Source organism: Miniopterus schreibersii (assembly GCF_964146895.1).
Source record: "Miniopterus schreibersii genome assembly, chromosome: 17".
NCBI lineage: Eukaryota > Metazoa > Chordata > Mammalia > Chiroptera > Miniopteridae > Miniopterus > Miniopterus schreibersii.
Genome location: NC_138117.1, coordinates 1,257,160 through 1,283,199, shown reverse-complemented (window position 1 = coordinate 1,283,199; position 26,040 = coordinate 1,257,160). Strand labels below are relative to the sequence as shown.

At 56.6% G+C, this 26,040-nt stretch overlaps 1 protein-coding gene and 1 long non-coding RNA gene across 9 annotated transcripts in view; one reads left to right on the top strand and one right to left on the bottom strand.

Annotated features, from left to right (window-relative positions):
* RALYL (RALY RNA binding protein like) overlaps window positions 1-26,040 on the top strand; it is a 217,575-nt gene that overhangs the window by 129,805 nt on the left and 61,730 nt on the right. For 2 of the 8 annotated variants that reach the window (XM_081116315.1, XM_081116314.1), the window contains exon 1: window positions 23,475-23,683. The exons of the other annotated variants lie outside the window; for them this stretch is intronic. In XM_081116315.1, the coding sequence (XP_080972441.1) occupies window positions 23,509-23,683 (175 nt within the window). In that variant the 5' untranslated portion in view covers window positions 23,475-23,508. Of the gene's footprint in view, window positions 1-23,474; window positions 23,684-26,040 lie in introns of those variants that run through there. 8 annotated transcript variants of the gene reach the window in all.
* On the bottom strand, window positions 15,150-24,810 carry LOC308546858. Its single transcript, XR_013997413.1, has 3 exons — window positions 24,479-24,810; window positions 18,281-18,383; window positions 15,150-18,136 (listed from the first exon to the last, which is right to left on the bottom strand). It is a non-coding gene; the product is annotated as an uncharacterized lncRNA (long non-coding RNA).

The window sequence follows — 26,040 nt, the reverse complement described above, 5'->3', positions numbered from 1 at the left end:
CTTAAACAGTACCCGGCACGTAGCGAGCTGGCCACGCTGCAAAAGCTCAGCTCAGTGGGATCATACCCGGCCTCCTCGCGAGTCCGTCCCTCCCGCCTGCCTCTGAGGACGCCTGAACGCGGGGCCTGGGCTCCCGGCCTCAGCGGCCTCTACCCTCCGCAGAGCCCGCCTGGCGCCCCTCTGCCCACGACTCCTGCACCGCGACTGCTGCTCGCGGGCCTCTGACTACCTGGGAGCTGACGGGCGTGTCCCCGCAGCTGTTATCTGACAGCTTCAGGCCCTCCGGGGGGAGTCGTGACGGGAAGGCCACCAGACGAGCGGGCCAGCAGCTGTGCGTGGCGCAGGGACACTCTCCTCGGGGGGACACAGTCGGTCTCGGGGCCCCTAGTCGCCGGCGCTGTCCACCCCGTCCGCAGGGCGCCCTCGGGGTTCAGGCGGCTGATGGACGGGAGCCGAGCGGGGAAGGGGGGCGTCCGGCCTCTGCAGCCGGCAGGGAGCGAGGTCTGGCGCTGAGGGTGACGGGGACAGGGAGGCAGGCGTCGGGGTGGCCCGAGCTCGCCGGGGAAAACGACGTCGCTGAAGGGTCAGGCGTCGTCACCTGTGGGGCGATGCCACTCACCCTCCCAACGCGTTAACCTTCCTTCTGTGTGTGTGCGTCTGTCTGTCCGGCTAACGGGATGAAAGGCCTCTGGGAAACGTCTGATTCAGGGCCGTGTGCATTCTAGGGCCCTGCACGAGCTCAGGGCATACTCGTCAATGGATATTGTCAACGTTATTAGTGCATGTTATTGATTAATAGTAATAAGAAGAATAGGCATTGATTATTCCTGGGAGGAGGTAACTGCACTAAGGCTCCTTAGTGAGCGAATACAGTTAATGTGTGTACATATGCACATGTGTGTGCATTATATGTCTAAGCACACGCATACACATGCACATACATGCGCACATATATTCCACAGCTATCGTTTTCCATGTCCACGTTGTAATAGGAAATATTTCTTGGATGAACATTTTATACTTCATTTAAATATACTTCCATCTAGAATAATTGTGAAAGCGGGCACAATACATCTGAAGGTGGTTTGCGTTGACCCTGGGTTATTTGGAAATGCCTTTTATTTACACGTTAACATATCCGCCAAGTGCACCGGGTACCGGGCTACCTGCTGTGACGGAGCAGGACGGGTTCCTGCCGTTGGTTTGCCGCTGGGCCGGGTGCAGGCAGGAAGGCAGGCGCTTGCTGTCCGAGGTGGTGACCGCGGAGGCGCGGGGTCCGAGGTGGTGGCCGCGGAGGCGCGGGGTCCATGGTGGTGGCCGCGGAGGCGCGGGGTCCGAGGCGGTGGCCGCGGAGGCGCGGGGTCCGAGGCGGTGGCCGCGGAGGCGCGGGGTCCGAGGCGGTGGCCGCGGAGGCGCGGGGTCCGAGGCGGTGGCCGCGGAGGCGCGGGGTCCGAGGCGGTGGCCGCGGAGGCGCGGGGTCCGAGGCGGTGGCCGCGGAGGCGCGGGGTCCGAGGCGGTGACCGCGGAGGCGCGGGGTCCGGGGGGGCAGGGGCAGGTGTGCAGGAATCCCGTAGGAAACTCGCTGTTTAAGATGTTCCCCTGACTCCAGAAGGGGACTCAGCTTGCTGAGCACCATACCCTGGGTCTCAGCATCCGAGAGCCTGAGGGGGTATTTGGTTTCCCTTTCGTTGCGAGAACCCTGTGACTCGGGGGAGTTCGCGGTCACCTTGTCCAAGGTCACACGGCAGAGACCTGGACCCGGGTCTGCGGTGCCCAAGGCCTCAGCTCATCCTGTCTCCCCAATGACACCCTAACGAGGGCCTTAAGTTCCACGTAATTAGACAATTAGGACGCCTGCGCTGATTGACGTGTTAATGGATGAATGATGAACCTATAACGTGAATTACTGACAGTTACTGTCCGTAGGAGATTAGCAGGTGCTGTTTCAGGGCTTAGTCTCAAGCTAACGTGGCCAGCGAGCTGGGAAATCCTGGTGCATGGTGTTTGCTCCGGACACTGTCCGTCGCAGGTTTCCTGGTGGCCCTGGGGCTAGAGGTAAACCCCGTGTTCTTATTCTTAAAAAACGTCTCCTGACCTGATCCTGTACCCCGGGCCTCCCGGAGAGGCCGGCTGCTTCCTCCCCCGACCCGGTGCTTTCAGGCTGCCACATGGTGTGTTTTTATGGTCCCTACATCACCGTAAGGAAATTATATGACTCGTTTTGTTCACTCTCTCCGCGTGAAAGGGCTACACGGGCGCCACGGACGTCCCCGGCTGGAAATGGATTGTGACTGAACGTGTCATTACACGGCCGTCGGGAGCCTCGCGCCCGGGCTGTGGCGCCCGCGCCGGGGAGGGAAGGGGCCCTGTGGCCCCGCCAGCGGCACGTGTTTGTTTTTATTTGCTGTTTGTGGGTCTGTCCACAGAAAACGGGGGCTCGGATTAGAGACACAGTAAAACGGGGCCTTTTCTCCGCTCATTCTGACGGCAAACCTGAAACCCAGCATTTTCAGCTAAGTGGTAGAGCGTCTGATTTTCTATTAATTTCTAGATTTACTTGGGGTCGCAAGCTTGTTTGAGGTGGGGTTGCGAGGAGGTAGGAGGGCCGCTGACTTCTTAGGGCGTCGGTGACCGACTTTACCCACACGGCCTGTTCTCTCTGCAGAGAAACCCACTGAATTCCAGGATAGTTTATGTTCATTTCTAAGGGTTAGTTTTAAGTGTCTGTTCCCCAGACTGTGTTGCAGGGATACTTGTTCCATAAGTTATAATAGTTCACGTAGAAAGTTTTCCCCTCCCAGAGACTTCACCCTGGAAGACGCGGACAGAGATGCAGGGGAGCTAACGACTGAGCCACACTCCCGTCCCCCTGGAGGGTCAGACCCGGAGCCCAGGCGGGAGACACAGGGAGGCGGAGCGTTTAGCTGCGTGTCTGTGGATTTTCACTCTCTCGGACGGGGTGGTTCATGACCGAGGGTGGCTTTTGTTCTGGGCCCCCTGCCCCTGGCCTGGCTCTTGTTCTGATGACTGACAGCGACGGGCCGGGAATGTCTGAAGCCCACGGAGAACCATCCGGGGGCCTAATGGGTTCCCCCAAAGGCAGGCAGAACGTATGGATTTGGGGAAAATAAAGCCTTTTACTCGCTGTGTCCCGTTAGATTCAGCCTGTCCAGTATCCCAGTTAATAATCTCCTTGTTTCTAATTTTGTGTTGAGTCACCAAGTTATTATATTAATTAACCAAAATAATACAAGTGCATAACCGTCAGGTGAGATTAATTCTGCCACAAACTTAGCAGTAGCATGTTTCCCATACAGGAGCCTCATTTACATATAATCGCCTGGGAAACGTGAATGGACACGATTCACTGCGGGAATGTGTGTTCTAGAGCATCACGTTATAGATCAGGAGGACACTCGTAAACAGCTAGTGTTGTATTTTATTATCCCAACTCGTAGCTAGAGGCCCAGTGACGATATCGCTCATGTCCAGCTCATGTCTCATCAGGTCAGAGCCAGAGGCCAATGGCAACCAAGTTAACCAGCTGTGTCAGATTTTAGGAGAGCAACAGGAACCCCAAAAGGGCCCGGCCGGCGTGGTCAGCGGTTGAGCATTTACCTACGAACCCGGAGGTCAGGGTTCGATTCCCAGTCAGGGCACAGGCCCGGGTTGTGGGCTCGATCCCCTGTCGGGGGCGTGCAGGAGGCAGCCGGTCAGTGACTCATCACTGATGTTTCTCTCTCTCCCTCTCCCTTCCTCTCTCTGAAATCAATAAAAACATTTAAAAAAAAAAAAAAAGAATGCCAAAAGGGGGGAGGAAACACGAATATGAAATAAACTCAGACACTGTTTTGTAAAGTCATTAAAAAGTCGTATGTAATGTGCCTACACCACGTAGCTGGTGGAAAAGACATCGATCATCCTATTATATCTACATTGAACATGATAAATTGATTTTGTTCTAATGAGAGGATCCAATTATTTAGAGAAATGAGGAAGACACACGACACACGAAAGCTCTTTAGCGCCGGCGGCCTCCTATTATCCGCAGCAACACTTAACCCTGTGTGGTTTAATCCCGCTGTTCTGTGCCTTTGGAGCACACGGTTGTCCTGGCTCATTTCTTAAGAGAGAGGCCGGATGCTGAATTTATCGCCCTTCTAAAAACAGCAAGGGGAGCCCGGCCGGGCGTGGCTCAGCGGTTGAGCCTCGACCTAGGATCCAGGCGATCGGGGTTCGATTCCCGGTCAGGCACATGCCCGGTTGCGGGCTGGATCAATGACTCATCATTGATGTTTCTCTCTCTCTCCCTCTCCTTTCCTCTCTCTGAAATCAATAAAGATATATTTTTAAAAGCAGCAAGGGGAGCCTCCCAGTAAGTCCATTCGGTGGTGACCGCGGGTTGTGCGCTTCAGTTTCTCCCTGGTCCTTGCCGATCTGCAGGGAACAAGCATGAAGCATGTAGATGGTGGTTGACTCGACGTATAAGCCTCACACAGTCATTTCTTGTCATAAAATTATGTGGTCGCCTCCTGTAGCCATGAAACAGAATCAAGATTCAAGACTCTTCCAACAGGCTGGGCTTGAGGGTTGAGGGCCGTGAGATAAACTTGAACAGGGAGAGGAAACCGTGGGACTTGCCGCAGAGGTGGCTCAGGGAGGCACAGGCCCGCGGGCGAACGTCGGAGCAGGAGCCCAGCTGGAAATGCCAGTGGGGAACCTGCGTGGGAGGCGGATTAGAGTCCTGGGCAGGTGACAGGACGGGATTCGCTTTCAGACAGTTTTTCATTCGAGGAATCACATGTTTGCAACCGAAGCTATCAGTTATGGAAACGAGGGTGGCGAGAGCTTTCTCTCCGGCGTCCTGGGCTGTTTCTAACCCCTGACTGTGTAACCGCGTCCGTCAGGAAAGCCGGTGATAAAAAAGGCATTCCTGCCGCCGGGCCTGGGAGAAACGGTGCTGTTATTCCAAGGCCCCTTCTGGTTTGGAGATTCCCGGATTGTGTTTTCTCGCTTAGATCACCCACCAGCGCTCTGGTGGGCGTTTGTCTTATTAATTATAAGTATTTATGGACATGTCTAGTTCCTTGCTCTTAATCTTCGGTCAAGGATATTTTTTCCATTGATTTTTAGAGAGAGTGGTTGGGGACCAGAGAGAGGCAGAGACAGAGAGACGGAGAGAGACAGAGACAGAGAGACGGAGAGAGACAGAGACAGAGAGACGGAGAGAGACAGAGACAGAGACAGACAGAGACAGACAGACAGAGGGTCCTGCGGATTCCACGGCCTGGCTGCCGCTGAGACTGACGGTAGAGAGTGAGGGACGGGGCGGCAGGGCCGTCGGGATCCAGCGGAGCGCGAGTCTGGGCGCAGACCCTGTTTCCACAAAGAACAGCTCTCGGCGTGCAGAGCGAGCCCCACGTCGGCCGAAGGCCAACTGATCAAACGGTTTGGACGGTGAACTCCGCCGTCTCCTAGGGTCCAGACATTATCTGCAACTACATTAGACACTTAGAGTAGCTCAGAAGCTCTTTCTTTGGCATGAAAAGTAGCAGTAAGTGGCGTCTCTAATATCGTTAACGAGAAAATTACAAAAGAGGTAATTCAGAATTTATATGGGAGGCGCATGGCTCGATAATGATCTATTTCCATAAAAACGACATCCTTTTTTTTTCCTGAGGCTGTAACTATAGATTTTCTCAGCGGGGGAGATTCGTACACACGCTTGTAAAAGTCAGTGGGCAAAGGGCGGCCGTTCTCCGCCCGGGTCCGATGGCTTCCTCTCTTGTACCCAGCGTGCTGACCAGTTGGGGACTTGTCTGAGATCGTTGTTGACACGCCCGGCCTGTCCCTCTCGCCTCCCAGGTCACAAGGAAGGAGGGGATCGTGTCTCAGGCATCGACTCAACAGAGCCCCTAAAATGTCACCGTCCAGGCCGCTGGGAAACGTGCGCGGAACAAGATGAAGTTGGACATTGATTTTCTCTCCTGATCTAAACATCTCAAGTCCTCTGACTGTCCCTTAAATGAAATCTCAGTGTCTCATAAAATACCTCCGTAAGTCTTACACTCTTTTGCTCATAGAAGGAGCCGCGTTGGCTCCTCCTGAGCTCCTCCGGTGTCTTCCTGCCGACGTGGGGACCTCTGGGGCTCCTTCGAACAACGTCGGGCCTTTGTTCCCTGGTCATATTGAAAACACCCCGAGGAGCTTCTACCTCCACAGCACGTCCCCCTCGCTCCTCCCCTGTCACGGGACCCACCTTCCTTCCTAAAGGGCCCCTTCCTCCGCGACGCGCTCCTGAAGTCCCCCAGCCTTGCTCGGCTGGTGAAAATGCCCCCGGCGAGCTCAGGGCACTCCGCTGGGACCGTCAGCCGCTCGGAGGCTGGCCTGTTAGCTTTGCCCGTGTCTGTGGCGGCAAACGGCGGGTTACCGCGCTCGGCCGCCGACGGCTCCTCTCGGGAGTCAGAGGGAAGGTCCCCGCCTCCGTCCCGGACGTGAGCGTGTTGCCCAGAGTACGAGGCGAGCAAGCCGCAGGAACGGAATAGAATCCTTCAGCAATGACGGTCTGTAAGTTACCATGTCCCGGGAGCCGGCTCCGCTGATAACCCTCCTCCGCCCTTCCCGAGGGGAGGAACTATTCTCTCCCTCCTCCGAGCCGGCTGGTGGTCACGCTCTGAGGTCGTAGAGGCTCACGCTGGGGACCTCGGTGCCCCTCTTTCCAAACAGGGCCCCGTTCACGGGGACTCGGGGTCAGACGTCAGCATGTCTTTCTTTTTGAACCTACGTCTAGACATAGATTTATACCTACGTCTAAACTACATGTTCTCTGCCGAGCCACGTAAATAAAATTTATCTCTGCGTCTGAAGTGATTTGTACACTAAGGACAGAGACGGCACGTGCTGACCGAGCGCTTGGCATTTTGGTAGTTTGTTTTTTGGAAATGCTCAGATAAATGGCAATTGCATAACAGACCTTTCCCTGTGCTCTCGTCAACGCCGCGGTTTGATAAAATGGGGCAACTGTAAATCTCAGGGCTCCTGCGGTGAAGCGGGGTCCCCAGACAGGGCGTGGAGGCCACCGTGGATTTATGGTCCATGTCGGATACGTCGCCTTCGGGCGCTCGGTGACCTTCCCGGGGCTGCTGTAGCCCCTCTTTCCAAACAGGGCCCCGTTCACGGGGACCCGGGGTCGGACGTCAGCAGGTGTTTCTTTTTGAACACGTGTTTTTAATTGACTTCTTTAGAGAGAGAGAAGCGTTGGCGAGAGAAACACCACCGACGGGCTGCCCAGCTCTGGACGGGAGCCCCTCTCGCTGGTTTTACTGAGTTTCACGTCCTCAGTGAGTATCTCACTTAACATTGGGTCCGTTAGTGTTCACTGAATAAATTAAGACGCATATAAAGTACCTAACAATAGTCTAGGTTTTAAAAAAGGACTTTACATATAATTTCTTTTAATGTCATTCTGTAACGAAAATGTGGCATAAAATTATGTTCCAACATTTAATTGTGATAAAGTATTATAAATAAAATGGTTTGCAGTCTGGGGACATTGCAGCAAGAAACACAAACTGAGCCAATTTCTTTATCTGCAAAAATAAAAGTCCATCACAGGCCTGGATGACACAATCGATAAATATTTAAACAACTCGACTTGCCGTTTTCCCACATCATCGGGTATCGCTGGGCATTAAAAATGTCTTAAGCGCACGGTGATTATAAATAGGGGGAGAAAGCCTCACGTAGCTGAAATAATTTACATGCACAGCCTGGGCTGGATAAAGATTTAGTGTGGTAGCATTAAATGTCTAGATGATATTCTGTATTTATTGGGTAAATCAAGAAACCATATTTCAAAATAACCCGCTTCACCCATAGAAGTTAGTGAAACAATCACAGTAAATATGTCACAATTTAAAGATCAGTTAAATGCCATTTGAAAAACCTGAGATGCTATATACCCGTGGGCATCGCTTCTATGATTAGAAGTTACTCTTGCCCGGCGGGCGTGGCTCGGTGGTCGAGCATCGACCTGGGCCCCAGGGGACCGGGGTTCGATTCCCCGTCAGGGCACAGGCCCGGGCTGGGGCCGATCCCCATCGGGGGCCGTGCGGGAGGCAGCCGGTCAGTGACTCTCTCTCATCGATGTTTCTCTCTCTCCCTCTCCCTTCCTCTCTCTGAAGTCAATAAAGACATATTTTTATTTTTTATTTTTTTATGAAAGTTCCTCTTAATTATGAGATATGAAAAGGACTGACTTCCTTTGATGCCTCTAACGAGGAAAGAAACCGAGTGTTTTAAGTCCGTGAATCATTCATTTCCTTATCACCCCCCAAAAGAGCATTTCCCTGTAAATGTACGTGTGTCTTTAAAAAGAAAGCTTTCCTTCAGGTATAGAGAATAAAAAATGCCTTTTCTTCAAGTTGATTGTTCCAAACACAACACTCGCTCTCCTGTTACACCCGACGTGGGCGGTGGGCCCGGGGTTTAGCGGGATGAGAGCCGACGGTGCCTCTCCTGCGTCGGCTCCGTCGCCCGTTAACCCCGGCGGCCTGGTCTCGTCCGACGACGGGGTCGCTCTGTTTTCACCCTAATGTTTGCGTCTCGGATCTTTGCCAGGCTGTGGGTGGAACGCTACACAGGCCCACGGGTGCCGTCAGTGTTTCACCCGTTTATTCCCGAAACTCTTCATTTGCTGTTACAATTTTGCTTAAATATCGGCTTTATTGTTTGGGTTTTTTCTCCAAAAACAACATAGCTAGTGGCATCTTTAGTTACACTCTGTCCGCTAAGTAGGGCTCACCCTCAGTTCATCCGATTAATCTTTTTCATTATTGTCGACAGTATTGCAGGTGCCCCCAGCCCCGGCCCCGCCCGGCCTTCAGGGCACCGTGGCCTGTTCCTCCGACTGTGACTGCGCATGTGAGTCCTTTGGTTACTCTCCCCCGTCGCCCCACCCTCCCCTCTGAGATCCGTCTGTCCGTCCGACGCCTCCAAGATGGTCTGTTTTGTGCGTCAGTTTATTAGGTTCCAGGTTCCGGGGCTGAGCTGCAGCCTTTTGCTCCGTTTCGCGCGGAGGCCTCCCGGACGGATGCGAGTTCTCTCCTGCGTGTCTGGTTTGCGCTCGACGCCTTCTCTGGCCGACCTGCTGTTTCCCTTGTGACTGTCCCTCTCGGCTGTTGGCCTCGGAGCTCCCGCTGTGGCTTTTCGCTCACGACGGGAAGGCCTGCTCTTCGCGACGTCAGTGGGTGAAGAGAGGTCGGCGTTGGAGGCCAAGAGTTTTCCTAGGAGCCCCCTCGCCCCTGACGTTTGCTCTCCTTCCCGACGGCACAGTCTGAGCCGGTGGCCCCCGGGGCTCCGCGCACAGCGTGTCTCGGGGAGACCTGCGCCCCCTGGTCCGGGTGGACTGAGAGGAAGGAGAGGAGGCGGAAGCTTGTTTCCAGAATTCAGTTCCTCTCTGACTGCAAAGCTCACCCGTGGCTGGGACGCCCGAGGTCCTGCCATTCTGAGCCCACTGAGGACGTGGCATCCGAAATGAACACCGAGCAGGGCCTTGCGTGGGGCGGGTGGGCGGTTTCGTGTTTCCCACGCTCCTCTCCCGCGGCTGGCCTCCCGCGTCCTGGCCTCACGGCTCTGTGGCTCCATCGGGAACCTGGTGAAACTCAGCAACAGGGTCCAGACGCGTCGCGGGAGCCCCTGTGACGTGTGGAGCAGAGTTTACAGAAAACCTTGCTCCGCTTCTTCCCCGGGGCGGGGGCGGGCTCCGCAGGGCAGAGCCGAGATGTGGTCAGAGGGACATGGGCGCATCCGACGCCTCCCCAGGCCTGTGAGCGCCGAGGCCGCTTAGACTGTAGAGCTCCGTGGTCACCTCGCCCGGCGCCTCCGGTGCTGGCTCAGCTTCGTCTGTAGCAGGCGTCCAGTGCCGCGGGCGGGACACCGCGAGGCCGTCGCTTGGTCTCAGCCACGGTCACCCGAAGCCTTTGCCCACAGGAGGGTCGACACGCGGCGAGGTCACGGGGACGCCCTCCTCCCGCGTGGGCCTGCGCCGTGGGAGGCGACCGAGGCCTGACTGCCCCTCGGGCCACCAGCCCCTCCGTCCTCACTGCCCGCCCAGGGCTGCGCGCCCCGAGGGAGAGCCTCGCACCCGGGCTTGGGTTTCCGCAAATCGCCGACGGTGGTGCCCAGACGGAGGCTCAGCGCCCGCCCGTCGGAGTTACTGCCTCTGAAACTGCGGGGCATTTTCACAGGGCCCTTTCCGGCCCCCCTGCCCCCTCCTTGCCGCAGACCCGCCCGCGGACGCGCCACCCTCGGGGTTGTTGCTGGTGGCCTGGGGCAGGTGAGGGGCAGCCAGGCCGAGGACCGGCCCCTGCGAAGCACGTGGCTGCCCCCCGGTGGTCCTGTGGGGTCTCTGCCGCGTCCGGGACCTTTTGTTCGCTCTGCGCGATTCCGGGCCCACCACCCGCCTGAAGCCCAGCTTCCCGAGACCCCCCCGAAAGGTGGTTTTTACCATCGAGCGAACCGGCTTGGGCTTGGCTTTGATCTTGGGGCAGAGCCTCAGGCGTCTCCACGTTCCCAGCACCTCTTCTTACCTTTACTCCTGACGCTTTCACCCGATGAGCTTTTATAATTAACTCGGAGAAATGTACCCACGGCCTCAGCACGTCCTACAGCTTCATTTATCAGCGATTCTGGAAATATGTCCATTTTTGTTTTGTTTTTTTAAAAAAAAAAACTTATTTTTATTTAAAAGAAACAGGCCTCCTGAGGCTTTTGAACTATTAAATATTTAATTCAGACATCTGGTGAAGGGCTGTTTGAGTCAATAAATCGGTGAAAACAGGAGCCTGTAAAAAGCATGAGCGCCGCTGATGCTGAAGGACTGAAACATTGGCCAGCTTTAAGGAAAGACAGCCTCCCAGGCGCATACACGCGTACAGCTGAACATAAAGGAGGCAGGTACGTATAGTTACCCCACTTCCAAGTCAAGGCTGAGAAAGGCTAAGGGGCAGACAGAGGTGGCACCGAGCCCCCCGGGGCTGCGAACCACCAGTCAGCGGCCGAAGTAAGAGACCGGCCTGCTCTGCAGCAGCCGGCGGGTCGCTGGAGACACCTCGTCGCAGCAACGTTTGCTGCTGTGTGATGCTGGGGCGCTGACTAGATCCAGAGCCGTGTTCGGGGGCTTCGTAGTCAGACCTGTACTTCAGACGTTTGTTTTCCTTTGTGGGTCACGGACGCGGCCAGTTCGGATGCACCCGCTTGGTGAGGAGGGTTCTGGTCTCCAAGGGCCGTTTCAGCAAGTGCGTCTTCACTTAAAACGCGAAATCAGGTCGGACGTCCCACCGTTTTTTCAAACGTGTCCCAGCAACCCCGAGCCCGGAGCTGGACAGGCCCCCACCCTGGTGTGAGCTCCCCTCACATCCGTTGGGGAAAACAGGGCCATTCGGTCAGCGTGGGCGCTGGCTCACCTGCCCGGCCCCGAGCCGTTCCCTCCTCACCTGGGAGGAATCTGTGGATCTGGGAGGCGGGTACTCGGAACCCGCATCCGACAGGTTGCAGCTGTTTCTCACACTCTCTGGGGGAGGGACCAGCCTTTGTCTCCTGCTCTGCTGAGCATCAAAACTTTGATAAAATACAATAAAAAAATTTTAAAAACTCCTAGGAAGGTAAAATTTATTTTAAAAGAACATAAATTACAAACATCCAATTTTTTATTGTTTGCTCCCACAGACATAAAATTACTGTGATGTTTCTCAGCTTTTAAGTCTCAGTTTTCATAGCTGTCTCCTTGAGTCCGGTAAGAAGCAGTCGCTGAATCTGAGCGGTTACTGTCCTGAACCACAAAGCCAGGACTCGGGACCACAGATTCCCGCCCCAGAGGTCCCCACCCGGCTCCAGGGGTCCGGAGCGTCTCATCTGGGTCATTCTAGGGGTGAAGGAAGCCACAGGCCCAAGGGGTCACCCATGAACAGTTGTTGGACAGATCCATGGGATTGTATTTTTGTTTGATTCTAGTAGTAAAATACACTTATTATTTTCTATTCTTTCTGGCTGTGGTGTCCTTTGTGCGACTTAAAAAATGTTACTTGCTACCCAGCCCGTGCGGCTCAGTGGTTGAGCCTCATCACAGGTACCAAGAGGCCCCTGGGTCGATTCCCCGTCGGGCACAGGCCCGGGTTGCAGGCTGGACCCCAGCGGGGGGCGAGCAGGAGGCAGCCGATCAGGGACTCTCATCATTGATGTTTCTCTCTCTCCCTCCCCCTTCCTCTCTCTGAAGTCAATAAAAACATATTTTAAAAAATAATAATTAAAAAACAAAGTTACTTGTTACAGAAACAATATCAGAGTGTCCATGGGTTGTGTGTGGTCACCCAGGTCACAAACACCTGTCCATGTGAGTGACCAGAATGACCAACATCTCCGAGTCCCAGAGGAAACCCCACCGCCCCTCTGGCGGCTTTGTTCCTCGTCTGCGTGGAGCTTGCCCGTGAGCCAGGACAAGGCCCCGTCTGCGTTTCGGAGGCCCGGCCGGCAGCCCGACCTGCCTGTGGGCAGCTGTGAGACCCCACCTGTCACTGTCCCTTGGGAGGGGGCCCACGGGGACGCTGACATTCACAGGCATTGTGCTCTTTTCTGAGAGACTCGGGTTCCTTTACACAAGGCAGCTAATTTCCTTTTAATGACAGCATCTAAATCTTCTGGAAAATGTACAAGTTCGTGCCACTTGAAAGGATGGCTTCGTGGGGTTTGGTGTAAAGGGGGAAACACACACAGAATTTCATGTAGAAGGTTTAACGTGGGCAGAGCTGTGCTCATCTTACAGAATTACTGTCGGCCGCCCTGAAGTCTCTGTTTTCATAAAAACTAAAAACAAATCCATTAAAAAAGTCCATTTCAGCCCAGTAAGGTCTTATTTGGAAACAGAGAAGATGTGCTTTCTTAAAAATATACATCCATGAGCCCGGCTGGTGTGGCTCAGCGGTTGAGTGTTGCCCCAGGTGGTCAGGGTTCGATTCCCGGTCGGGGCCCATTCCCCGGGTTGTGGGCTCGATGCCCAGTAGGGGGCGTGCAGGAGGCAGCCGATCGATGACTCTCATCATTGATGTTTCTCTCTCCCTTCCTCTCTCTGAAATCAATAAAAATAAAAATAAATTGAAAAATATGTGCAAATATATATATATGAACTTTTTGCTGTGTATTGATTCTTCCAGGAAATAACTGATCCTAAATGTAATCACAGAGTTTGGGCAGGAAGCTCATGAGATACTTTCCTGACTTTTGAGGCTGAGAATCCGCAGCTCTCACAGACCAAAGAAAATAACGAGACTCCCCGAAACTCGGAGGTGGCCCCGAAATTCAGAAGTGAACATAGAAAATCTGAAGATTCCACCTTCAAATATCAGCTCAGGTCCGCTTCTCGGCTCCGACGTGCGGCCGGGTTGGTTCTGTCTCACTGTTTAAACCTGCGGTGGGAGCAGGTTGTGTTAGGTGAGGAACCGAGGAGCCGTTTACCAGGTAACCTTACTCCCAGGGCATGAAACCTTCCCCGGGCCCGCTCGCCCTGAGAAATCACCATCCCGACCCGAATAACCTCCAGGGGTCACAGGAAGTCCTGCGGGGAGGTCAGGCGTGTCTGCGACGGTCGAGCCCCCGCGTCAGGATATTGAGACCACTTGCCCCCAGGTCTCCCGCGCCCGTGGTGACTCCCCACGGGGCGCAGAGCTCCGTCTGTCGCCTCCTAGTGTTGAGGTCGTTCTTCTGGAGAAGGGGGGGCAGGAAATTCTCAGCTGGCTTGAGGAGGGGGCGTGAGGTGGCCTCGCAGCGCCAGGGACCCAACGCCACGGGCGCAGAGAGCAGGGGGCAGAAACCAAGCTGCTGCCGAGAGCGCCGACCGACGGCGGGGGGGGGTCCAGGCGGCGCCGGGCAGCTGGGCCGTCAGCTCTGCCTCGCTTTACCCTCCGAGGGTTTGTCAGCAACGTTCCGAGGCGTCCAGAGCGCATGGGAACTTGGCTGCGGCTCCCCTGCGGCTGTATTACTACGTTCTGGCCACGCGAGGGTGCCCGAGCCCCACGTTTCCACCCTGAGCCAGAGGAGCACCCGTCGCCGACTAGAGGCCAGTGAAGGCGTTTAATGCATCGGAACGTTCCTCTGAACATTTTAGATCCCGCCGGTCCAGGAGAATTAAATCAGTTCAATGAATATTCACCGCCAGCCGCAGATGGTTTCCGATGAAATCTGAGAACCGCGAACAGCCCAGGACGCTGTTTCCCTGTGATTCGGAGGAGACGCCGGAACAGCATTGACACCTAACTGCTTGAGAACAGAGCGCTGGAGCGTCGCGACCGGTTCCCTGCGAACTTGGTTTGTTCAGACCAAGTTTTGAATTTACGTAAAAGAGTTGAGTGGTTGTCCGCGGACATGTCCTCAGGTCACGTCCTGCTGAGGCTCCCGCCAAGTTTTAAAGTCTTTACGGGGGAATATCAGACTTCGACGAACAGGGTGTTAGGATAAATAATGACAGCTGTTTGGTGGGGCGCCGGGCGGCTCAGTCCCTGTGTCCCGGGCTCCGTTTCCCGTGAGGCTGAAGGACCCGTCAGATCCTTGTTCGGGGGGAAATTCAAAGACTGGACGGATTCAGGACAAAGCGGAAGCTGGTACCATCCCCTCCCTGCAGCCTTTACTGTCATTTTCACAGATCACAGTCCGAATAAATCTGCCCCTTTTTGCCATTCCCACAGTACTTGTCATTTTCTTACATTTGAACAACTATGTGACAGCGCCGGTCACCCTGGGGGGGTCGTGGCTCTGATTAGAGTTTTCAGCCGGAGGCACCTGGGCAGGTGGCCCGCGAGCGTGAAGGTGAGTGCGTCCTCCTTGCTGATTCGGAGGCTGCATCGGGCCCCCCGGGGCAGCATAACCGTCTCCAGGTGCCTGAGCCCACCCGCTGCTGCCAGGGGTCATGCTCGAGGTCTCATCCCTTCGGAAACGCGAGGGGAAACCTCTGTCTTGCGTTCATTCCGCGCTGATTTGCTGGGGGTCAGATTGGAAAAGAGAGCCGAGCGACCAGCAGGGGGCGCAGAGAGCCGGCTCCCGCTCGCCCGGAGGCTTTGCTTTTCTGACCATCTCTGGGGCAAGGATGCTTTTTTTTTTTTAAACGTTTTAATTTATCTTTATTGTTTAAAGTATTACAGATGTCCCTTTTCCCCCGTTGATCCCCTCCACTCTGGACGCCCCGCCCCAGGCCTTCCCCACCCTACCGTCTGGGTCCATGGTTGTGCCTGTGGGCATGTAAGTGCCAAGGTCACGCTCTGCCCCTGCCCAGCCCCTCCCCTCTCAGATCCCTCAGTCCCTTCAGTGTGTCTGTGTCTCTGGGTCTATGTTGTTCATCAGCTTGTTTCGTTCACTGGATCCCACAGAGGAGTGAGACCATGTGCTACTTGTCCGTCCCTGACTGGCTGTTTCACTCAGCACAGTGCTCCCCAGGTCCCTCCCTGCTGTCTCCAAGGCTAGGAAATCCTCCTTTTTTACAGCTGCGTAGTATTCCGACTCCTCTTCTCTGGCCCCGGCAAGCTTTTCTCATACGTGGCGAATGATTAACGTAAGAAGAATCAGAAACTTTAGGTAAGATCCACATCACAGTACATGGAGTAGGTACTTCCACGTGTCTTCAGAAAGTGTGTTTCAACACCCCACATGTCAAGTGAGTTAGAGAGGAAAGAATTTAATCCTGATGTTTTACAGTCATAAGAGAGACGTTGTCAACAACTTAGTAAAGATATTTTATACAGTATTTGAATATATATCCAATGTGTTCAATTGAATTATGAATGTCATGTGTGTTTCCGTGTGTACATATATATACACACACGTACATAGTTTAATACGATTAGGAAAGCTTAACAAAATTGTAGAGAGGATGCCGGCCTCCCGTGTGCCCGCCTGGGAGGTTTCCTCGCCCCATCCTTCCTCACTGGGGTGTTTTTCTGGGTGGGACGTACTTACGTCTCTGCAGGCTGCACGTGGTCACCCTGAAGCAGCCCCGCTTTCTGAGACGTGACCGTGTGAGGTCCCCACCCAATCCTGCAGAGCTACATAGTGGCTGGTTCTCCCTCGGTGACACCAGCCCCGTGGCTACTGAGGGCTCTGGGCTCAGAGCTGGGGGGATGCAAAAACGATGCAGGAGCCACAGCCTCTCCGAGGTCATCGGCATCTGTTATTTCCTGTACTTTTATGAATTTATCGGTGCAGCTAAGTCGGAGAAAGGCGACTCGTCTGCGGGGGAAAGACGTAGCCGCTCTAACTCGGTGTGGCCGCCGGAACCGCCATCCCCGTAAGAGTGACCTCGAGGTCAGCGGGGGAGCACCCGGCGCCCGTGAGCGTTCTGCGGTGAGACGGTTTTTACAGGCCGGGAGGCGCCGTCTCGAGAATTCCCGCACGGCTGGTGTTTATTAAACCCCAAACTCAAAATTGCTTTCTGCCGTTTTACTGGCGTGCACGCATTTTGTGGTGTTCGTCAGGATAACTTTATAAAAGGTCTGGAGGTGATGGATGCGCTGTGACGAGCGGCTGCCCTGAGGGGAAACCGAGGGGACTTCGGTCCCTGTCACCTATAGGGTGCGGCGCCCAGGGCTCCCCGAGGCTTCTCTCTCTCTCCCCGGCTCTCTCGGGGTGGGGTCCGGGCCGGTCCCGGCGCCTCTGGCCAGCTGAGTTTCTGACTCTCTGCCGGAGGAAAATTAAATCGCGCATTTTAATAAGAACCGTTGATAGTCATTGCCGAGGAGTTGCAGTGGGAAGGCTACCTCGTGAGATTCAAAAGGGAAGAGTGAGGCCTGCAGGTTATTAGCTGATCGCGCCCCGGAGGGATTCGTGGTGCCCCGTTCGGTTGAAGAAGGGTCAGTGGTGCACCTGCGAAGTGCAGGCACAGGGCCCTCGCGGGCTCGTGTGCGGGCGGGAGGACCGTGCAGGCGGATGCCCGGTGCGGGGCGGGCACAGGGCCCGGGACTGGAAGAGACGGAGGGGACAGCTTCCTGACCTGGGCGCTGACTCCCCGGGGCGTTCGCTTTCTGGGGGTGCCACTCGGCCCTCGTGTCCAGCTCGGAGCACCCCTCCGCGTGGGGGCGATTTTTCAATATAAATCCACACGCGTGAGCGTTACCTGCAGAAGTATCCGCCTGGGATTTCGCTTCACGTTTCCAGTCATTGTCCTGCCCGCTGAAGGCGTGCGTTTCTCAGTTCATTAAAGTGTCCTTGGCCACGTTGGGACGTTGCGCCTTGGGAAGTGGCCGCAGCGGTGAGTCCAGCACCGTCGGTCACCGAGCAGCCATCGCGACGGGACTGACCGTCTCCCGTGCTGGGCACCGCATCCCGTGGCTTAGGGACTTTATAATGAGAGTCGGTGCCTCTAAGCCCCTTATTTTTATGGGCAGAGACTCATACCCCTTGGCAATCCATTCATACTGTCCCCAGGATTTAATGGAAGCCAAAAAAATTTAAATTTTTTAAAATTTATCTCTATTGAACGTATTACGAGTGCCCCCCCCACTGATCCCTGCACCCGCCCCCCAGGCCTTCGCTGCTCTATTGTCCGGGTCCCCGGGTTACGCAGAGACGCATCGAGTTCTCTGGCTAATCTCTTCCCACCCACCCTGGGAAGAAACCCGGACGTCTGTTTTTAAAAACGTCGTCACTGTTATTTAGAGCAGTTTCATCGTTTCTCCTGGCGTGTGCTGTTCAAGGCAAAGTCATGCACTAAGCGGCCGGCGTATGACCGCGGCCGGTGGTCGGGCGGACGGGCCCCCACGCGGCACCCATCCCGGCTCCTCAGGGCCCTCGCTCTGCTCAGAGGCGGGGCGCCGGGCGCGAGCACCGCGGGCCAGCTGTCCCGTGGGTGGAGGTTGCCCCGGGCGCACGCAGCCTGGTCCCGGAGCCGGCTGCTGCTTCCCGACCCCCCGGGCGCATCAGCGGCGGCAGGGACAGCGACAGAGCCTGGCGTGCCCCCCAGGCGGCCCCCGGCCCAGGGACGTCGCGGCGAGCTCACGGCAGGTGACTTTCAGGTCCGGTCGCCGGCGCCCTCGGTGGCTGTGAGCTCCCTCCTGCCTTGTCCCGATTCCTTTCCGTCTGAGGTCCCTGCCGCCGGTTCCTGTGCGACGGGAAAGGAAGAGTCAGCGTCGGGAGAAGGACCGAGGGGGTGAGCTGAGCGGGACATGAAGCTCCCCCCTCCTGTAATCAGAGCTCCGCCCGGCCCCGTGTCCGGGATGACGCGGACTCCGACCCGAAAGTTCACCTTCTCAGTTCAGGTCCATCTCCGGCCCTTGAAGACGTTCGGATAACAGGCTCTGTCTTCGTGAAGTCCAGCGGCGTCCTCCACGTAATGATAAAGCCGGGATCTGCCGGAGAAAGACGCCCGTTAGGTGTCACTGTGCACGAAACAGTGAGTCTCTGCAGCGCCCCACCTGCCCCTCAGGCCGGGTCGGCCTATTTGCCCCGTGCTGGGGGCTCGACAGGTGTGGCCTGGACACGGTTTACTCCCGTGGCAGACAGAGGAGACGCGGACAGGCTGTGGTCACACACGCGCGGAATCACACGCAAAGTGTCAGACGCTGTGTCCCTTCCTTTCGTCAGAGGGGCAGAGAATCATGTCCCTAAAAATCGTAAAAGGGGGTGTTGGCGATGTGCTCAGATCTCCCTCAGATTTAAGCCACATCGAACTGTTTTTTGCAGCGTGATGGCTGCCAAGCCACTGAACGCGGGCCTCTGGGTGGGCCGTTTCCTAATTCAGCTCCACGCCCGGCGTGACGGTGTGTCGAGCACCTACTAAGTGCGAAGGATGCCGGGCCCTGCGGGAGGCAGCAGGCCGCCTGGGAAACCGATTCTGCCCTCAGAGAGCCTGGAATCTGTGGGACAGGCAGAGAGAAATACTTACATTTACTGTTAAAGCCCCTTACCCCGTGGCTTGTTTCCGTACGTTGTGCCCCGTGTTATAAGTAAATCGCGATGCGGGTGTCGGAGAAAGGAGCAGGGTCCCGAACGAGAGCCTGGCGAGGGCCTCGCGACGGGCGGTTGGTTTGCGCCGAGGAGGAAGCGGGCAGAGCACCTTTCAGCAAAGAAACCGCGTGACACTTACTGCGGGGCGGTTAGGCTGGTGGGAGAGCCGGCGCCTCCCTGCCGCGCCCGGGAAGCGAGGACTGCGGGGGACGGCGCGGGAGGCTGCGGGGATCCTGAACCGCGCTGGGAGCCGTAGGTGCCGCTTGGCAGGTACTCGGGGCCGCTTAGCAGGCGCCCAAACGTGCTGGCCGACTGAACCGGGGCCAGAGCCTGCGCCGCGGGGGGGGGGGGATGGATCCGCCCGAGGAAGGGAGGCGGCCACCGGAGGGAAGGCAGCCCCGTGGAGGGACGCGGGGGAAGGTTAGCGCAACGGGACTAGTTGGGATGAAGGAGCCGGGGAGACGTGGGTGTGGCTGTCACTCCGTCCCCGCCGCGAGGCGCGCAGGGCGGTGTTCTGGGGACGTCCCCGCCCTGATCGCCGGAGCCCGTAAATAGCTGGGCTTCAGTGGCAAAGGAGACTTGGCGACCCGGCCGCGCGGAAGGTCTGGGCATGGGGAGGGCTGGTCCTGGGTCCTCCGGACGGGGCCCTGGACTCGCAGTGGTCCTCGTAAGACGGGGGCAGGAGGGACGGTGGGGGGATGGAGGGATGACCGTGGGTCCCGCGGCGGCCCTGACGCTCCCAGGAGGTGCAGGAAGGAGCCACGGGCTTCTGGAAGCCGGGAGAGGCGAGGAAACGGACCGACCGTCCCCTTCCACTCCGCGGCATCCAGACGGTCGGCGATGCCGCCTACGGGTTCTCCGTCGGTCTCCCCGGCTTACGTTCCTGGACGCCCTCTGGGACCCTCAGAGCTTCCTCTGCTTCCGCTGAAATCTCCCGGGGGTCTCGTCCAGGGACCTCGTGGGACGGGTCCCCGCAGACACTAGGGCGGTGCAGGGCGTTCGGACACCTCACGGCCGCTTGGCAGAGCCGGAGCCAGCGCGTGTCCGTGTCGCGGGCCGGACACGCTTACCCTGCCTGCCGTGGACGGGGCTGGGACTGCTGTTCCCGTCAAAGCACTGTTTAAACTTTCGGGTCCACCTAATACCTGTTAGTAAATAGCATTTCAAGGCCCGGCCGTGCTGCTCTAAGTTCCTCTGCCCCGTGTCTTGTCCAAGTACGTGCCCAGCAGGCCCTGTGGGGCGATGAGGCGCAGAACCCGGTTAACTCGCGTCGTCTTCACTTGAGGGATGAGCCGTTGTTTGGAGGAGGATTAAAATTGGTGGCAAACAACGTAAGAATAGCATCTATCAGCCGGGCTTGTTGAATACCAGTTGCGTGCCGTGGCCATTCCGACGTGGACACAGTCCTACGCGCTTCCCGCCGAGCTCGGTGACTCTCCGCAGTACTTTCCGGTCCCCTCTGATTCTGTTCCGTCCACGCTCCTCAGTCCCGTGGCCGGGGCCGGGGGGGTTACACCGTCACGGGAACTCACATTGTCTTTCACGCTATTACTCAATGAGTGCCTGGGTTCCCCGCCAAAATAAAAGCTGCGTGAGCACATCGTCCAGTTGCACAGTTTGAATGCACAAAGTGCAGGTGTTGGATATATGAAAAAAGTAAAGTAAAATTAATTTAACTTCAGCGAGGAATCTTAGCTGGAGCCCTAAATTTACAATAAAGAATCAGATTAATCTGATCCAGGTGGGAACCCAGGTGTTTGTGTTACTAGAAACACACCGTCCACTCACCCCACCCCCCCCAACCAGAAAACAGTAAAAGCAAAACAGTGTTTTTTTTCGTTGAATCAAGGTCAGGCAGTTACAAGCGGGCATCTCAGTTCCTTTCCTGTCACACTATTTTCTCGCAAACATTTCTTTCAGTCGTCTGAGAAGCTTTCTAAAATTGAACGGTCGCCCCTTTCACAGGCCTTATCTGTGTTCACGTCTCGCGAGTCCACTAAAGACGTTTAAATACTTATTTCGCAGTCCGGGTGGGCTTCCTAACGCTTCCCGGGGCATGGTTTCAAGATGACGCGAGATCCGGCGCTCGCCCCACTGAAGGAGACAGTTTGGGAAATAAAACCGACTGAGACCCTCCTTCCCCCTAGAGCTCCTGTGTCTGCAGCCAGGCCATGAGGCAAACGTCTAGAAACGGTTTCCGCACCAGGGAGAGTCCTGAGTCTCGTGTACGCGTTTCCCGTTCCCACGCCCTGTGCTGGTGACGACAGACGCGGAGTTTATTCAAACGCAGACGCCAGGGCAGGGACCAGCCAGGTGGTTCGAGCCGTCAGTGGCCGCGGAGACACAAAATGAGGAGTGGAGCTGGATCCCTGAACTTCCCTTGGGCTGCGTGATGCTAAATTATACCTGAAACTCCGGCCCTTTCATCCCCGCAGGCCTGGGAGCTCATCCCCGCGACAATTACAACTAAATACGCACAGAACAGGGCTGGGGGAGGCGGCCGCTGCGGGGCCTGCACTGTAGTCAGGCTGAAATGGGGGCGTTTAATACGATATTTTATGCACATTTACATTGGAAATTATTAGAAATTTTAGAGTAACGATTATGGTTTAATCACTAGAAACCAAAATGCACTGAACAGGGTCCATAAATAGAAAGTTACATTTAGCTGGTAGGTTTCAAAAGCCCATGAAGAATCACACATCTCGGTGTAGGGCCTTGTCCATTTTAAACATTACGTATTTTTTATTTAATTGAATTTATTGGGGTGACCTTGGTTAATAAGATTATGTAGGTTCCAGGCGTACGATTCTGTACAGATCATCTGTGTATCGCATTGTGTGCCCGTCACCCAAACTCTAGTCTCCTTCTGTCACCATTTACCCCGTTTACCCCTCCTGCCGGCCTCACCCCCCTTCCCCGTGGTCATCGCTTACCCCCTCCTGCCGGCCTCACCCCCTTCCCCGTGGTCATCGCTTACCCCCTCCTGCCGGCCTCACCCCCCTTCCCCGTGGTCATCGCTTACCCCCTCCTGCCGGCCTCACCCCCTTTCCCCGTGGTCATCGCCACACTGTTGTTGTGTCTATGAGTTTGGGGTTTTTTGCTTAATCCCTTCACCTTTTTCACCCAGGCCCCCGACACCCCTCTCCACCGGCAGCTGTCGGTCTGTTCTCTGTGTCTATGAGTCTGTTTCTATTTTGGTTTTTGTTTCTATATTAAATTAACCTTGAAGTGGTGCATTTATAAACACAACACTACTCAGCCGTAAAAAAAAAAAAGGAAATTTACCTTTGGCAGCCCCGTGGACGGACCTAGCGGGTGTCGTGCTCAGTGGGGGGAGCCAGTCAGAGGAAGACAAGGGCGCGTGAGTTTACCTCTCACCTCAGAGAAAACTCGAGGGACCTCCCCGCGTTTCCCGCTGGCTGTGGGGAAAGAAACACCGGCCGGGCCGATGGCGGGAGACGGCACCGCGGTGAGTCCCACGGGCCGTGGGGTCGGAAGTCAGGGAAGCTGGACGGGATCGTCTGAGAACCCGTCCGGGCGCCGTCTTGATACCTGTGACCCTGAAATACACTCATTGCTCAAGTTAGGAAAACATTCCTGCCGCGGACAAGGTCCTGCTGGTGAGGAGACGGCGGAGACGCTCTCTCCTGCTCCTGCTCTCAGTAGTGGCCCGAGTTTGTCCCCCTGGGGAGGGGACTGGTGGCCACTGGACACGGCCTCCGCGGGAGGCAACTCCTCGCGTGGCCCGGAGCCTTCCTGCGTGGGTGTGAACGAACCCCCGGTGTGTAAATAAGCCCCTCTGTGCTTTAGGCAGGACCCGCATTTCAGGGCCGTCACCGCCATCAGGACGTGCAGTCGTGCACTTTGGGGGAGGGGGTGCCCGGTGTCACGCTCAGGACAGAGAGGACAGGACAGGACAGGGAGACAGAACTTCCGCTGGGTCCAGTCGAGGGGGCAGAGGGGGACATTCAGACCGGGAGACGCCCCAAACACTGGGAAGATCGAGGTCCGAGGACTCGGTGAGGCCGCGGGCGCAGGTGAGCCTCTCTGGGGGGGCGGGTGCCCAGCACCCAGCGGGCACCCCGAGCCTGAGGGCACAGTGCGCACCCCCAGACGAGGCCCGGGGTGTCCGGTGAAAACACGGCGTCTGGAGAAACATTGGAAACCAGGAGTGACCGTGGCTCTGAGATCTGAACACGTGAAGGCTCAGAGGAGGAGGGAACCGAGCCGTTTTCCTAAATGCAACACAGACCCGAATGTTCCGGAGCCTCCGAAGGACACGGGAGCCCGAAGGAGAGCTTGTCACACCGGCACTGTCAGGCGAGGGCGGCCGGGCTCCGGGTCTGGGTTTTCCAGCCCCGGTGCTCTTGCTAAATTCGCGACCCCTCCGTCCCGGCCCCGGCGCGAGCCTCGGTCGTCAGAGCCGCGCTGATGTCAGCTGCGGGGGAGGGGGGGCCGTTTGCTCCCGCAGGTTTGCCTCCGACAGAGGGTGACAGGCGGCGGCGCCCCCGTAATTTCGTGAGAATGGTATTACCCTGGCTTTACCCGCGCCCGCCGGGCACCCCCGTCCGTGAGCGCCGGCCTCGCTGCAGAGCGGGAGCCCCGCCCGGCCCTTTGTCTGGGGGCAGAGCGCTCACGTCCCGCGAGCGGGGCCGCTGCGGGATGACCATGTACCGGAGCAAACGCCGGCTTCAGAGATGTAAGTACCCCCGGCCCGGACGCGGGGGACGCGTGCCCGCTCCGCCCGGGGACTGACCCCGACTTCCTCGGAGGCGTCCGGGAGGAGGGAGGATGTTGTGGCTTTTGCGCCCCAGCCCCAGGGCTCCTCTCCGTCCCCGCTGCGAGCGCCAGGGACGACGGGGGGCGAGGGAGAGAGAGAAGGGGGAATTCACTTGTTACTATGGAAACCCTGGGAAAGGTTCGCCAGATCAACAGAGAAACAGCTCGAGCCTGGGCACGGCCCGGCAGGCTCCCTCCCGCCTCCCTCTCCCCTCCGCCCGCCCGCGGGACCGGTTCCTTCCCTGGACGTCTGCGGACAGGTTGGGGACTCGAGCCTGAAACTTGTATTTATTCATCGGGTTTCAGTGATAACTCCCAGAGGAGAGGAAACACTCGGGAGCGGAGGGGCAGAGAGCTCATGGCGAGCAGGTAACGGGATGTTCTTCGCGGCCAAACTTCCCGGCCGGGCGTGTTTGTAGCATAATTCACGACCGGCAGCATGTGAAAGGGTTAAAGGAGTCGCGGTAACTGACCCCAAAGGGGCCGATTCCACAGAAAAACAGCAAGACAGTGACTCTGGCTGAGGTGTGGCGGGAACGGGGAAGGGACTGAAGGCCACTGGGATTCAGGCAAAAATCAGAGTCCGGAGAACAGTTTCGGGGCAGGTCCTGTGCTCTCCGACCGCGTCCCCCTCGGGAGCCCCACTCTTGACCACTCCGCCTCCCCTGGGGTCTGAAGTCAACGCCGCCCACTGAGCCAGGGGCCCCGCACTGACCGCACGCGCCTCTGAGACGGGTGACCGCGGCTCGTCCCCGTCCAGGTCCACGCTCAGTGTTCACGCTGACGCCCCTGGGTGCTGTTAGGAAATCCCGAAAACACAGAAACACCATCGGCAGCAAAATTCCCCTGTCGAAGGCGAGGAGGCGACAGAGACGTCGTGTGTTTTGAGCGTGATGATGTTTTATTCCTTAGTCCATGGTCGCCTGCGACCTGGACGCGAACGCTCCTCTGGCCCGAGGAAGTTTCATGCTCCACGGAGCGCTGGGCGGGCCGGCCCGCCCCTGGACTTCGCCTCTCGCCTCTTGATTCCATTGCTGTCTTGTGATTGAGAAACGGGCCGGGAGAGCGGCTACTTTTTCCCGTAAACGTGACGTGTGCAGCGCCCCCAAGCCTATTGCTGGTTCTTTCCCTGTGATTTCCTTCTCCGAGAACGAACCCGAGCGGTGCAGGTGCTTGAAGCCCCCGGGCCCCTTGCTCGGGTGCCTTCCTCACCCCCTGGCTTTTTCCCGGGTGGGTGATCATCGCCTCAGGCACAAGGCAAAGAAAAGCTTTGCAGAAAATCAGCGCCGAGCGCCCCTCCCAAAAATGTGCTCGCGGGAGCCTGCGACCAAGGGGCCGGAGAGACTGAATTGCGTGAGGCAGTCAGAGGACCTGTAATCACGCGGCCCGAGCCGGCGGTGCTGAGCGGTGCAGACTTTAAAATCCGGTGTGTTCCGTAGCCGCTGCGTTAACTGTCCTCTGTTCTAAGCGTATAAAAGGTTGGAGAGCAGGAATGTCATAAAATTAAAGTGTTAAAGAACCTTAGCAAGAAAAGCAAACGGGATCCTTAAACGAATGTCTATCCTGGGCCAATAATATTTGCAGAAGTGGGATGTGATGCCATTGTTTGCCACCCGGTGGGTACATGATAATATCTGCAGCAGCCCCTCCCCCAAATCCAGGGCCTCTCCGCTTTAAATCGTATGTTTTCTGTGCGTCTTGGTCACGCAAAGGCAGAAGCTAAGCTAGAGGCCGTTGTAAACCAATTAAGGCAATAATTGCGCCCATTAAAATCTCGGTGCGGGAAAGGAGGAGAGGCTCTTAGGATTGTCTTGAAAATAGCAAAAGTGCATAAATAAACTTTTTAATGTTCTCACGCCGCAAAGATTTAATAGACTATCCTCCAGTAAAAATCATGCAACTTTCTTTGAGGGAACCCGAGGCGGGAAGAGCGAAGCCGCCTGGGGCTCTGCCGGGGGTTTGAGGGGGAGGCACCAACACGCTTGTAAAAGGTTTTTTAAAATATAAATTCCACTAAGCCTCTGAGGACTCGTGTGGGACTCTGGCATCGTTGCTCCTGTCCAGGCAGCTTATTTATAATTCCCTGGGCGAAGGGCGAGGGGAGGGAGGGAGCGGAAGGGGGGCAGTTGCTCTGGAAAATGGGGCAGCCCCTGTGCGCGTTCAGACAGCGGGTGGTCCCGGCGGGTGACTGGGTGACGCCCGTGGGTTAGACACAGAATTGGGGGGGGGCATTCGGGGATGTTTGCCGGTGTCAGACGTCGTTTCTACCAGAGCCAC